This window comes from Ictalurus furcatus, chromosome 3 (assembly GCF_023375685.1).
Source record: "Ictalurus furcatus strain D&B chromosome 3, Billie_1.0, whole genome shotgun sequence".
Taxonomy (NCBI): domain Eukaryota; kingdom Metazoa; phylum Chordata; class Actinopteri; order Siluriformes; family Ictaluridae; genus Ictalurus; species Ictalurus furcatus.
The window spans coordinates 24025586-24040264 of NC_071257.1; the positions used below are offsets into that span (position 1 = coordinate 24025586).

At 41.0% G+C, this 14679-nt stretch overlaps 2 protein-coding genes across 4 annotated transcripts in view; both read left to right on the top strand.

Moving 5' to 3' along the window:
- The window catches only part of ptk7b (protein tyrosine kinase 7b), a 125317-nt gene extending 121586 nt beyond the window's left edge, over window positions 1-3731 (top strand). The window contains exons 17-20 of the mRNA XM_053621652.1: window positions 353-433; window positions 580-731; window positions 1862-2040; window positions 2202-3731. Of these exons, the coding sequence (XP_053477627.1) occupies window positions 353-433; window positions 580-731; window positions 1862-2040; window positions 2202-2362 (573 nt within the window). The 3' untranslated portion in view covers window positions 2363-3731. The remainder of the gene's footprint in view (window positions 1-352; window positions 434-579; window positions 732-1861; window positions 2041-2201) is intronic.
- Window positions 3732-7376: 3645 nt separating this feature from the next.
- srfb (serum response factor b) overlaps window positions 7377-14679 on the top strand; it is a 38982-nt gene continuing 31679 nt past the window's right edge. For all 3 annotated transcript variants that reach the window (XM_053621653.1, XM_053621655.1, XM_053621654.1), the window contains exon 1: window positions 7377-8477. In XM_053621653.1, the coding sequence (XP_053477628.1) occupies window positions 7827-8477 (651 nt within the window). In that variant the 5' untranslated portion in view covers window positions 7377-7826. The remainder of the gene's footprint in view (window positions 8478-14679) is intronic.

Below are 14679 nucleotides of genomic sequence, written 5' to 3' on the forward strand. Positions count from 1 at the left end.
AATCTCACTCATCTCTCACATTATGTCAGTTCGAGTTTCTCTAGAATAAGCATTAGCCAAGACTTTTTCACCACTGACAGTTTCCAAAAAGCTTAGCATTTTTACTGTGTTACTGTTGGATGCTTGCACTTTGCTGGCATCCAAACTTAGCGCAAACGTGTCCAGCTCCAAAGGTGGGTCTGCCAGATATGATCATATTTAGAACTGGCATTAACACTTGTTTATTGTTATCTGAATACCATATCCACATATAGTTCAATGTTATACATAGAAAGTAATAAGGTCCTAGAGAATGACATAAAAATATTCTAAATATATAATGCATGTCTCATGATCTTCTTTTTTTTTTCAGGGCGATCTCAAACAATTCTTGAGGATATCAAGAAGCAAAGATGAGAATCTCAAACCGCAGCCTATCAGTACCAAAACCAAAGTAAGTCAGTGAATTTGTTAGACTTTGTATGCAGCAATGAGATTGCTGTTGTGAAAATAGATTCTCAAGTCCATTTTAAGTCTTCAATTTTTCAAGTTTCACCTCTCTCTCTCTTACCTGCTCTCTGCCACTCTGTCTTTCTTTAGGTGTCCATCTGTGCCCAAGTGGCTGCTGGGATGGAGCATTTGTCCAACCAGCGTTTTGTCCATAAAGACCTGGCGACCCGGAACTGCCTAATTAGTGGAGAGAGACATGTCAAGATTTCTGCACTTGGCCTGAGCAAAGACGTCTACAACAGGTGTCTACCACAACATGCAGAGTGATGACACATGTTTACATTGTTTTTCTTTACAGCTGTGGGTGTATTTAAGGTCTAATTGGCTATTATTAAATATTTTTCTCCCTCTACTCTCATTCAATGTTAACATTCAAATATTACAAAGACAGCTGTCTTTGTATCTTAAGAACATTGTCAGACTACGCTGCTAGAGAGAGTCCTAAAGTGCGGCTTTACATAGCAAACATTCTGACAGGCTGGAGCGAACCTATTATATTACACTGCCCACACCCAATGTGTAAATGTGTTTACAACAGGGCTGTCATGGTAATCTGTTTACCATCGATCGTACTGGTTTCCTAATTTTATGCATCCTGTTCTCATCCTTATCCCCACACACATTTCAAATATATAACACACTTAAATCTGTTTGGTCCAAACATGGCTTAGAAACCACAAAACGCAGAAGTCTGCAATTATATCACATGAGCAACCAGTGAGAGGAAACGTTTCACCTGTTTCACATGGAAATTGTTTCGTAATGTACACTATATGGCCAAACGTTTGTGGACACCTGACCATCACACCCATATACTGTATGTGGTTGGAAGAACACAATTGTATAGGATGTTCTTTGTATGCTGTAGAATTACAGCTACCCTTCACTGGAACTATGGGGCCCAAACATGTTCCAGCATGACAGTGCCCCTGTGCACAAAGCGAAGTCCATGAAGACATGGTTTGCCAAGGTTGGTTTGTAAGAACTTGAGTGGCCTGCACTGGGCCCTGATCTCAACCCCACTGAACACCACTGGGATTAACTGGAACTCTGACTGCACCCTTCGTCCGACATCAATGCCTGACCTCACTAATGCTCGTGTGGCTAAATGGGCAAATCCCCACAGCCATGCTACAAAATCTAGTAGAAAGCCTCCCCAGAAGAGTGGAGGTTATTATAACAGCAAAGGGAGACTAAATCTGGATGTTCAAAAAGCACATATGGGTGAGACGGTTAGGTGTCCACATACTTATGGCCATATAGTGTATTTAAAGGTGCTGCACTGGCATAAGTGTTTTGTAAAAATGTTACCAAGCACTAATGAATTGCATTATTGTATTGCATTCCTCTGTTCTTTTCTTCTCTCCCTCAGTGAGTACTACCACTACAGGCAGAATTGGATCCCTTTGCGCTGGCTACCTGCAGAGTCTGTCTTTGAAAATGACTTTTCCACCAAATCTGATGTGTGGGCTTTTGGCGTGCTGATGTGGGAAGTGTTCAGCCATGGTGAGCTGCCGTACTCCTCGCTGAGCCATGAGGACATACTCGAAGGTGCGAACACAAATGATTACGCATTAGCGATGTGTGCATGTTGTTACATATATAGACCTCATCTTACATCTATTTTTGTTTTTTGCTTTTGTCAGTGTCTCTATCAATGCATGGCCATACAGTGTCTTTGTGTGAAGGTGAAGAATGTGTTTCTGTTCCAGGCCTTCAAGCTGGCACGCTGAAGCTTTCTGCTCCTGAGGTCTGTCCTTCTAAAGTCTACAAACTGATGAGTCGGTGCTGGGCTCCCAGTCTCAAAGAGCGGCCATCATTCAGTGAGCTAATCCAGGTTCTGGGAGACATTCCATTGGACAGCAAGGTGTGAGGACTTCATCTGCTCCTACTTCCAGTGTGGTGGAGCCACGGCTATCCTGTTCTGCTCTGCTACAATCACAGACTCACTGAGACTGGGTCCCACACATTTCAGGGAGCAAGTGTGTATGAGTGACAAACAGGGATGTTGATATCAGGGCAATGTATGTGTGAGTGTGTGTGTGTGTAAGTGTGAGGACCCCAGAGGCTTCTATCTGCCTTAACCATGGCATTAAAGGACATGCTGTTGACCATTCAATTTCAATGGCCTGTTTATTCTTTTAATCTTCAGCTCTGTCTCTTTTCTACCCTGAGTTCTCCTTCTTTATTTCTGGAGCCTCAGATGATCTTCAAGGGGTACGATCTTTGAATTTGATCTTTCACCTCTTCTGGCGCAGGACAATCCAACCCCAACTGGGGCAAAACCCACGATGTGGCTCCTGAAACATGCTGGACTCTGCATTCAATGCTCAGCTAATGGACTTGAAGTTGTTGTGCGTATAGTTGCTTGTCAGAATGTGTGCGTGTCCTTGTGTGTGCTTTTTTTTTGTTGTTTTTGTTGTTTTTGTTTTTTTTTAGTTTTGCAATGTGGAACAGTGTGCAAGTTAAATAGAGCAAAGTTTGCCATGAAGGGAGATGGCCTGTTACGGTTCTAAACGCCATAATAAATGAATACTTTCAGTATATGGTTTGTACACATGGAAGTGCAAGGAGAGTTAGAGATGTTTTATTACAATTGTTCTTTTTTTTATTTTTATTTTTTATATTTGCCTTTTTTACCTTGTGGTGCTCATATGGGACAATAATATTTTGATGGAGAGAACTTGCAATACATCTTATTGCCTACAAGCCTAAAGCCATGATGAACAGTTTATTCAAGATTTCTGCATAGCGATATTTATAACCACCTCACTGTATTATTGCTTGACAATGTCCCTGTTACATTCATTTATAGCAACACCATGCACTAATTTCACTTAAAATCTTGTTTTATATAATAGTTTATTGCAGTGTAGAAGGATGTATGTGAACCTTTATTTATGAGGAAGGTTCTGTCTTTTTTTAAAATATGTTTTTAATGGAAAGGTACTCTGAGATCCTTTTATACGATTATGTACTCCACTCATTATAATATCTCATTTTGCAGTTTGGAAAGTGTTGTATTGCAGCTGAGAGTGTCAGTGGTCACCATCAATTTTAAGGGCCACAAGTGCCTAAGACATGAAGGATTATTTACAATGTTTCTTTTTATTTTCAGTACAATTGCTTTGTTTTTATGAACTGTTTCATATCTAATCTTTTTATATGATATACTGATTCTTTTCTGTTGGCTTGTTTTATTTCGCTGAATAAACACATGGTCCTTGCCTTTTTAATAATTACATGCTAGGCATTCACACTTAAGTGTTTTGTTAGTCAACTTTAGCAAAGGTCGAATTAATCATAATGTATGCTGCTCACATTAAACATTCACATTTGTAACAACAAGCTTGTATTAACTTTCTGAGATTGTTGTGATGGCTGAAATCACAGGACTTCTAATACTCAAGGGAATAATGTTAGATGACATTTGAGGCCCATGGGATCGAGTCAACATGACTTTAGACTTTGTTTGCTCTGATGCAATTTCCTCTTCGAAATAGCAAAGAAGGTGCAGATGAAGATGTGTAAATATGTCCACAGGAGTAATAAAGTACTGCTACGTTCAGATTTGGTTTTAAGTTTACAACTGCTCCATCTGTGCATGGAATTTACTTAGTCCTAGATAGCTATAGTGCTTTGCATAATGATTCATGCCCACCTTCCCTTTCTTGTACTTCTCCACATTTTGTAATGTTACAACTTGGAATTGAAATGGACTTGATTGGGAATTTTATCATTTGATTTAAACTATGTCTAACAACAAGCTATGCAGATTGGATAGAGACTATTTTTGAACAGTGAATGTTCAAGTCTTGCCACGGATTTTAAAATCTGATTGAGGACTGGGCTTTGACTGTGCCATTGTAACACATAGACCTTCTTGGTTTTGGATTATTTCAGTATCAAGCTTTGGCAGTTGGAAGCTGAATCTCCACCACACCCTCTTGCAGACTGGAACAGGTATTTGACTCCCTCCTACTTCTTCCTTCCAACCTTCAACCCTTACCAGTTTCCCAGTCCCTCCTGATTAAAAAAAAAGGCATCCAATCAACATGATGCTATCACCAACATGATGCTATCACCACCATGCTTCATGTAAGGATAGTGTTCTCAGGGTGATGATCAGTATTAGGTTTCCACCAAAGTTTTGGTTTCATCAGAGGGTTGCATCTCTGATTAAAGCCCTCCTTACTCGATCATTTACTTTGGGTGGACCGCATCCTCTAGGTAGTGTTGCAGTTGCGCCATATTCTTTCTTCAGCTTAGTCAGCTGTTGCATCAGTGGAGGATCGCAGAGAAAGAGTCCTCAGTGTGGCACAGTTCAGCAGAGATTGTGCTGAATGTCTTGTCATAGTGTTGCATCTGCTTCTCCAGGGATTATGGCAGAAGGCTTTTGATGCTTTGTGGACACAGTGGGAATCGCGCAGAAGGTCCAGCCATAGCCATAGTTGTGTTAGCATGTCCAGAGATCCTGGACAAGGCTTTTTTTGACTCAAGGTCTGAAGTTATCCTGCATCTATGTCTTGCAATGATGGAGGCCTGGCTGAAATCGAGACAGGTTCAGCCAGAATTAAGTGTCAAAAACATGACTCTGCAGTTGATGATCAGAGATCTAGGTGGATAAAAATATAATGCCTAACTCACAGATTTTTATGACTTTCTGGAGTTTATACTGAAGTGTGATAAGGCAGGTCAGGGATTACACATTCATGGAGCGTGTAATTATCACCCAAACACTACAGTATATGGGAAAGAATGTTATAAATCTCCTGAGCAATGTTCAGGTTTGATGTGTTTGAAAGAAAAGTGTTTTTGGTGATCTAACACCAGAGGTTTGGATCACTTTCTATCCCATTGTCTTCATGGAGGGCCAGTCTTATCTTTAATGGCTCTGCTCCCCATTGGTATAGAAAGGCCTGGAGTCTTGGGTGTGTGGTGGTCATCCTGGTCATTGGTCTTGCAGATAACCTCAGGGGTTTCAGTGGGCATTTATGACCATCCCAGACAGACAGAAAGTGGTTTATATAAACAAGAGGTGTCCATCCTAATCCTTTGTCGACCTTTCTTGGTATGATTTATGTGTTATGTAGAAAAGGTCATACTTTACATGTTATATCACTGGCAAAGTTCCTACAGTGTTAAGAAGGCCAACTGTAGGTACCTTTCAACCTCCCTTTGTGCTCTAAACAGATGTAGGTGATTTGCATGTCTGAGTAATGCAGGAAAGTCAGCAGGACTGGGACACAGCTCAGATCAGCTTGACCACTTGTGCATTGTTGTGATCTGTTCAGTAGAGGGTGCTATGTGTTGGAGCTTGTATTCTCCAATGCCGAAAATTCAATCAGCTAATATTATTCTTCTGATCAACTGTTTAGTTATTTTTGCCATCTCTACAAAAAACACTGATATAAACAGGAATTCCTGAGCAATCCTCTCTACCCATTTCATACTGCTGCAGTGGGAACCAGGGTCTCTTTCTAGTATGTTACTATGGTTTATTCTTATATCACAGGCCTTTTTACTAGATCATGTCTGGGTGGCAGCAAAGAAGGCTCACAATGTGCAGCGAGCTTTGTGTCTTCTTGTTATTGTAACTGATTGTGTATTCTTTGCCAGTGATGGGTTGAGCCCTGCATATTGTTGCCATGTAAATACTGCCCTGGGCTCTCATGCAGCATTTCTCCCTTTCACCTAAAGCTGAATACTGCAATTCAAAACAGCCTAGTCTTTGTTTCGCTCATCTCCATCTCTTCATCTTTTTGCACTCAGTGTGTAGTGGTTATAGAAGAAAAGCTTCAAAACTTCCTTTTAAGGGTGGTGCTCGAGTGTATTAATCAGTATACTTCAGCTTACTTTCTTATAATATATATATATATATATATATATATATATATATATATATATATATATATATATATATATATATATATATATATATATATATATATATATAAATAAAAAATCACTGGTGTTTATTTAGTACCGCATTCTTTTGATGATGATTTGCAAAACAAATGCATCTGGAAGACGCAGACTCGCCTAAGATAAAAATGACCTCTAAGTTACAATAAAATAAATAAATAAATAAATAAATCAGTTTCATGTGTTGTGTACTTCTGTTTAAGCTTTGGGATATTTTAAACAGTCTTATATTAGGCCCCAGTACAAGGGGAAGGCCAGAGATGAATGCACAGCACTTCATTAAATTTTTAAAATGAAGGTATATATATATACATACACATACATACATAAATATATATATATATATATATATATACATAAATATATATATATATATATATATATATATATATATATCCATTTATATAGACATTATCTCTGCCTAATGCATCTTTACAAGTTTCAATGGGAACTAGTTGAACCTCTGTTAGTCTGTTAAAACATAATTAATGAAAAGTTTTTATACACCAACTTATTAAAAAGCACTAGAATTGAGTCCTACAGATAAAATGCAGTCTTTTCAAAAACAGATTGTGTGTGCTAAATAATCCCAGTCCAAAATTCAAATGTTAAAGTTAAATTGTTCAAAATGACCCGTATCTACTCTTTATGAGTATATTTACTTCCAAAGGCGTCCTTCATACTCCAAAATAATTGATGACCGCCCGAGTACTGTCTCCCTCCCCGCTCCTTTCCATGATGACGTTCGCACGAGCGCAACCATTTTGGTATTTATTCAAATGAGCTCACCGTTTTGACCAATCGTCTTGCAAGCAGTTCTCTCAGAAACCAATCGGATGTCGTCACTGTGACTCACCAAATATGGAGCGACAACTCCTTATAAGGAAACATTGTATCTCTTTATATGGAGGAAAGTAGATCTGCGCGGACGGATTCCGTGTCTGTCGAGCAAAATATTTACAACTTCCATAGGACACATTTCACGCGTTTGTCTCAACAGTCTATCAGTGAGGGACTGTAGAGGACGGTCACAGCGGCTGGATATTTATCCAGGCTGGGATAGGTGTTTTACGGTTATACGGTACGCACTAAGTGACATGGCGGATTGATCGCGCAGGCGCTCTTCGTGTTTTCCTTTTAGAGAGAGCGGCACGGGGTTTGGGAAAACTGGGAGGTGATGAGAGCTTGAAGCCGGTTTGAGGGTTCTCAGGGGGCAGTAGCAGCGATAACACTTTAGGGGGAAAAAAGAAGAGAGAGAGAAAAAAAAGGACAACTTTGCATTGGTAGTTTACAACGTAATTGTCGGTCGGTTTTACTTTCATTTCGATTAGTTTAATGTGCCTGCGCTATAATAGTTACTGCGTACACAAGCACCGACGGCTGCTCGGCGTTTAGGCGTCTCACGTTTTCTCATGAATAGGATGTTATCCAGCCCGGCTGGGTCGGCACTGAGCGGAAACGGATCAGCGGGCGCGAGTGGTGCAGCTCACGGCTCTGTGGTGCTCGGCGGCGGGCTGCGCACGGGGCTTGCCCGGGCCGGACAGGCAGTGAATACCGGAGGTACTTTCCCTGGTGCTGCAGGACGTGTGGGGGAAAGCGCGGGGATGCTGGGAGGCAGCGGGCCTGGGATCTCTTCCAGACCGGGTGTCAGACCCGGGAACGGCAGCGGGCTGAGCGCACTTCAGGCCGCCGCTCAGCCCGGCATGGTAGGAGGACTCGGTGCAATGCCCGCCAGGTTTGACCGGGACAAAGAAGTCGGCGTACCGCAGATCTGCAGCGCCTCGGACGCGGACTCTGAATCGGGAGACGAGGACGAACCGACCGGTTCTTCAGGGAGCAGCAGGCGGGGAGTGAAGCGCGAGAGAGCCGAGATGGAAGGCGCTGGAATCGGTCAGGAGGCCGGAGCTCCACCTGGGGGTTACGGGGTGCTGAGCGGCGGAGTCGCCGGAGCAAAGCCGGGCAAAAAGACACGCGGGCGGGTCAAGATTAAGATGGAGTTCATAGACAACAAGTTGCGGCGGTACACGACTTTCAGCAAGAGGAAGACTGGTATAATGAAGAAGGTGAGCTTTCCCACCAGCTACTTGAGCAGCTGTAGTCCCTGATTATACTAGATTAGTCCAAATATGCAGTTCCCTTTTAGTTAAGGATGGTAGAGAATCTTTTTTCAGTCTAGGATATTAGAAGTGTCAAAGAGGATACCAGGGGTGTGTGTGTGTGTGTGTGTATATATACTTGGAGTTTTAGGCCTGATTCACACATGTGCTCTAGGCTTCTAAACTGCTCAGTTCTTATAACCTTTAAGTGCTATGTAAACAATCTCTGAATGACTTATGGGACGTAGCAGGACTGTATACTTTTTTCAATCTTTGTTTATCTTTCCTTTTTTTTATCCTCTCACACAAACTTTCTCCCCGTCTCACACATTTTACATTCCCTCTATCTCTGTCTTTGCTGTAATGGAGATGACACTGTTGCATGTCCTCTTCTGTGGTAACTGGTAGCTGGGAATTACAACAGACCCCACTGGCTGTAAGCTTTAAATAGAACAGAGCAACTGACATTCTCTATTTCTGACCACCTCCACCCTATACACACACACACACACACACACACACACACACACACACACATACAGAGACAGACAGACACGCACAGGGTTTGGCCTACATGAGTCCCCTTCATCAATGGATCTTAACCTGGATATTTTTGGATGCTGGTTTTGTGTGGTTGCTTTAACATTGTGTCCTGGTTTGTCGTGACTGGTGATCAGCCATAAAAAGAGCTCAAATAAAGTCAACTGCTGTGTAGTTCTGAAAATGAAATCTCCAGGTATAAAAGAAGTTAAACTGCACTGAAACTGAATGAAAGTAGAGGTGGGCACTGCTTTGTTCCTGTACAGTGAGAAAGTACTGTACACATTTGCTTTCTGTCTTTCAGGGTGAGGTTTTATACTATACAAATGCTGATTTCACTTGAGCTCCTTCATCTTAATTATTACTGGATAAAACGCATCCGGCAATTCCTGCTCTGAAAAATGTTTCCAGCAGTCGAATGTGAGCATGAGAATAGCGCTAGACCTATTAGCACATATTTACATTTTGTGGGGTTCTACAGACCGCAAATGGCTATCAGGCCTTGCATGTGATTTAAAAAAAACTCTTTACTGGTGTCGCTGCTATGAGGCTCTACCACACAGTGCCATGGCTGCACCTGATTTGCTTTGTTGGCAGGGATCCCATTTGTGTATTGGAAGTATTGGAAAGCGCAGGAACTCAGTTAGGGTAATGTGGCTCACTCTTTCCTTTTGTTTTTCACCTCTGTAGGATGTTAGTGTTGGGGTATGGATGCTGAAATTGGCATGCTGCACAACTACTTGGGTTATCAGTAGCAATACGAGTTGCACTTGATGAGCGCTGTGGCCTGTAACACTGTGTTTGGCCTAATTTGACTAAAATGCAAGTGGGGATTTGAATTTATGTATGTACTTTTTTAAAAGCAAGACTAAGGTTTCAGTATAAAGTAAATTGGTCTTTTAATCTTGGCCACAATACACAGCTAAAAGATCTTTAACAAAGTATGGGACCAATCCCCATCCCACAGCAACACTGATTACCACCTGTCCCAAGGCATCTATATGCTGTGGAACAACTGTAGCTGCCCCCCTTATGAGTATTTCACTGTAGACCCATTGACCTGTAGAAGGTCATCACCTGCCCTCGTTCTTCTGGTCAGCTGTCCAAAAGGGTGTATGATGTCACTGCTGAAGGCTTCTGTAGTGCTGTGTTCTCCAGTAGGCCTATGGTGCGTATAGCCATCTGCTGAATTGTTCCTGCATTCTCATCACACGCCAACAGCCGGCCTGAGTCTCTGCACTGCTGTCTACCTCGCAGTCTCAAACATTCAGTCTGGGTACATGGTCTTATTCTAACTGCTGGTTTGTTTCATGTGTGCACATGAGGAACTATAAGGCTACACAAGTGTGGTGGTCTGGAAAACCTGTCGGATGTTCCTGTGGCTAAATTCTGGCAAGCAGAAAAAAAAATAGACAACAGTCAGGTTTTGGCCAAAATCCTTCCTGCAGCAATTTTGTTGGATAAGGAGCTGTTTTAGGCACACTGTACCACAGTGTTTGTTAAAGATGACTAAAACCTTACTTGCCATAGTAACTGCACATAATCCTAATCTGTGAAGTTTGTATTGACATACTTGCTGTTAAAATGTGGAATGGGATTTTTGAAATTTAACTTTCTGCCTTTTTACTATATGCTTTATATATAGATGGATCGAGAGGTTTCATGAACATGACCATAAGTTCAGTGTTCTTCAATGGCCTTCCCAGTCACCAGCTTTGAATACAGTAGCACAGGAGATTTCTGAAAGTGGACCTGAAGGAATTGCAGAATCAGGTTCCACTCCTGTCAGCCAAGAACAAGAATCTGAAGCTATCATGATCCAAGACTGGGAAAAGACCAGGTGATTTTGTTTTCTAATATTCAACTGTCCAGTTTTGGTGAGCCTGTACCCATGATGGCTTCAGATTCTTGTTCTTGGCTGATAGGAGTGGAACCCATTGAGGTCTTCTGCTGTTGTAGTCCATCCACCGCAAGGTTTGCTGTTTTGTGCACGCTAAAAATGCTTTTCTGTTCTCCACAGTTGTAAAGAGTGAGTATGACTTACTATATCCTTCCTGGCAGCTTAAACCAATCTGACCACAGGGCGTTTCCACCGACTGAACTGTTCTGCTCACTCATGTTTTTTGCACCTTTCTGTGTAAACTTTAGAGACTGTTTTTGTGTGTGTGTCTGGAGATCAGCAGTTTCTGAAATGGTCAAACCAGCCCTTCTGGTACCAACATCCATGCCATGGTTAACGTTGTAGGTGTACAAGTGTCCCTAATAAATTGGACTGTGAGAGAAAATAAGTGTGTATATATTATACATACTAGGGCTGCAACTAATGATTATTTTCATAATCGATTAGTTGGCCGATTATTTTTTTCCCGATTAATCAAATGGGATGGTGCAGTAACTTTAAAAGGTAACTTTCAGTACCTTTTTCTTTGTTTGTTTGTTTATTTAAAATAAAATCCACAAACTGAGTGTTACAAATATAAACTTCAGACTAAAACTTTACCCAACTGTTTGTCCAAAACAGAAAAGAACCCAATACACGCACACTGTTTTCTGAACAGAAGTAACGTAATGAGTAAATCTCCCCCGTGCCACACGCAGACCAACTAATTGATAATGAGATTCGTTCACAACGATTTTCATAATCGATTTTTATCGATTAGTTGTTGCAGCTCTAATACATACACATGCATTATAACAGTATTGGTGAAATATGTAAACTAGACCTCTAACTTTTTTTACTTTTTTTTTAATTAATTTTTTTTATTATTGTGTGCTGACCAACCCCAGGCTTTTAGGCTGGTTTTGGTGAATCCCAGCATTTACATGGTCTATATATTTGAGATAATACCGATGTCTAATTGTCACCTCAAGGGTTAATCAGCATGATTTCAGTACATCACAAGCTAAATCATGATCCAGTATTAGCCGGTAATGTAGTAGAGATGTGCTATATTTTCAGCCCTGAAAGTTTAACCTGTATGAAAATAAAGAGCAGATGTAGTTTCCAAAGTGAGCAATCAGGATGGCTCTGCAAGCTGACCTTTGTTCAGCACACAGATCCACTTGTGTGTAAAAGTAGAGCACGCTGATATGCAGTGGCATTACTACCACAATTTAGCGCTCTTGTATGACTAACCGCATGTCGATTCAATCTCTGCAGAAAAATGTTGTATACCAGCAATATCAAGAGAGTAATTTTTATTTTTATTGCCTGTCTGCTGGCTCATAGTCCAGCATTATTTTATTATGGAGTGAAAAGGAGGAGCAGGTTTTTGATCAGGAGCCAAGTTTGTTGAATTCTCAGTGCAGTCCAATTTCGCTTTCAAAACCAGCAATGCTGCTACAGGTTGGAACATGGCATACACTGTCTGAGGCTAGGATGTGGCTTAAGTCAGTGTTTTCTGAGCTGTTGATTGGTAGCATGTTCCTTGTGGATGGGTTTTACTCTAGGAGTGTGTGATTGTTAATAACAATTACAGTATAAATGATACTGTGTGTGCTTGGAGAGTAGTGTAGGTATTGCCTGTACTTGTACAGCACCACCACCCAACTGCTTGTTACACTGAAGGGTGAGTCATACCAAGTAAAACAACAACTGTCATACAAGTAGCTGACTGGATGTTGGTGTTCGATTAGCTGCATTTCTCATTGATTTTTGGGACATCAGACAGCTGTGTGTGTGTGTGTGTGTGTGTGTGTGTGTGTGTGTGTGTGTGTGTGTGTGTGTGTGTGTTTGGAAGAAGTTCATGTATGTAAAAGTAGCATGGCTCATCATGGGAGCTTTCACACTGTTAGTTTAGTCTGAAACGGAGCATGGTTTGCATGAAAAATTAGTAATGTGGAAGCTATCATGCGGACCGGGAAGCGCACCGTGGTACCAAACCCGAGACTATTTGTAGGAGGTGGTTTGAATTCAGTTGCACTGAAACTGAGCTGCGATTCCCGTGAATGAGAAAGCAGCTCGTACTCTGGCCTGTGATTGTTCAGGACATAAAGCACCATCGCATATCTTTTAGCCGATGACGATATTTAGTTTCCACAACACACGTACCATGAGTGGCAGGGGATTTTGTTGGGGAGGGGTAGGGGATTTTGTTGGGGAGGGGTAGGGGATTTTGGTGCGCATAATGGTACCAAAATAATTTAAAAGGAAAAATTCATTAAATATTTAAATTAATTTTAAAGGTTGAATGTTACAGATTTTAATTAATAATGAATTTGAATCAGCTTATAAGTGTATGTTTTAACGGTTGATATGAATTATCGACATGTGCTGTTTTTAATCCGCTTATAAATGTGAATGGCTGTCAAACATAAATTAATAGTTTGCTAAAAAAATATAATGTGAAAAGTTAGGAACAACTTTTAATATCTTGCTACTGTACTGACTTTCTCATCTTGGGCTAATCAGTGTTTCCTATTGCAATAACCAATTTCAACTCCAAATAAGGAATTTGAATAGGAGGGTTTTATTTATTTTTTTTTAAACAAATGGTTCTAAATTGCATGGACTGGCACCCTGTCCAGGGTGTACCCTGCCCGATGCTCCCTGGGATAGGCTCCAGGTTCCCCGTGACCCTGAAAAGGAGTAAGCGGTTGAAGATGGATGGATGGTTTTAAATTGCAGACGTGATGGCTGTAATCCTAACAAGCCAAATTGAAACAATTAAATTGAGATTAAACAGATTAAATACTAAGCTTAAACAGCCTCATTAACTTATCAATTTGCTACTATAATTTTACTACTGCTTTGAAAATATCTAGCTGTAATATGAGGCTATTACGTCAAATAATTTTAGTGTTGGTTAATTAGTATTGACCTTATTAACCAAGCAGGAGTTTTCGGTTGCTTTCGTCATTCATCTGCTATGCTACACGTTTCCTCTATGGCTTATTAAAAGCCTACAGTGACTGGAAGTTTTCTAACCAAGTCAAATGTCAATTATTAAGCCTTTATGCATGAAGTGCAAGTCACTTGACCTGTCCTCGCTGCTCTTGGCCTTGCAACCTTGAACCTGCACTCTCGCACAGTAACGACTGTTCCTCCTGGCAGGTGTTTCTCCCTCTTCCTTTCGTGCTGAAGTTTTGATCAAATTTGTCCCCTTAGTGCAGAGGCTTATGGGGAGGAGAAGAGCCACTGACCCTATCAGACGGTTAAGTATGTAAATGTAACTCGGCCTACTGTGCTAATAGGAGCTGCTAAACACAATCCTGGGTTGGTTAAACCATGGTTTTTACACTTGTTTTGTCACATCTAGGCTGCTTAAAGTGAAATGATGTTTATTCTGCCTCTAGCACATTATTACTGTGTGAACAAGTCTGTGTCATTGCTCTGTATGTCCTCCTGTTGCAGGAAGCAGCTCATCAGCCTAGTCATAACCACAGTGTATCAGGTTGAAATACCTTTGGGCTTTTTAGTTTAGACAGTCAGTGATGTAACATCGTGCTGAAAAAATGATGAAAGTGCTGTACTGACATCTGTTTTGTTTCATCAGTGGGGTAAAGTATGCAGGCGCCTGCCAACATGATCGTTACTTTTTTCCCCCTCTACAATCTAGTTAATGTTGAAATTGGCTTGGTAATGATATCCTCCAAGTCAATAGCATCATTTGTCAGCAGAGTTAATTAT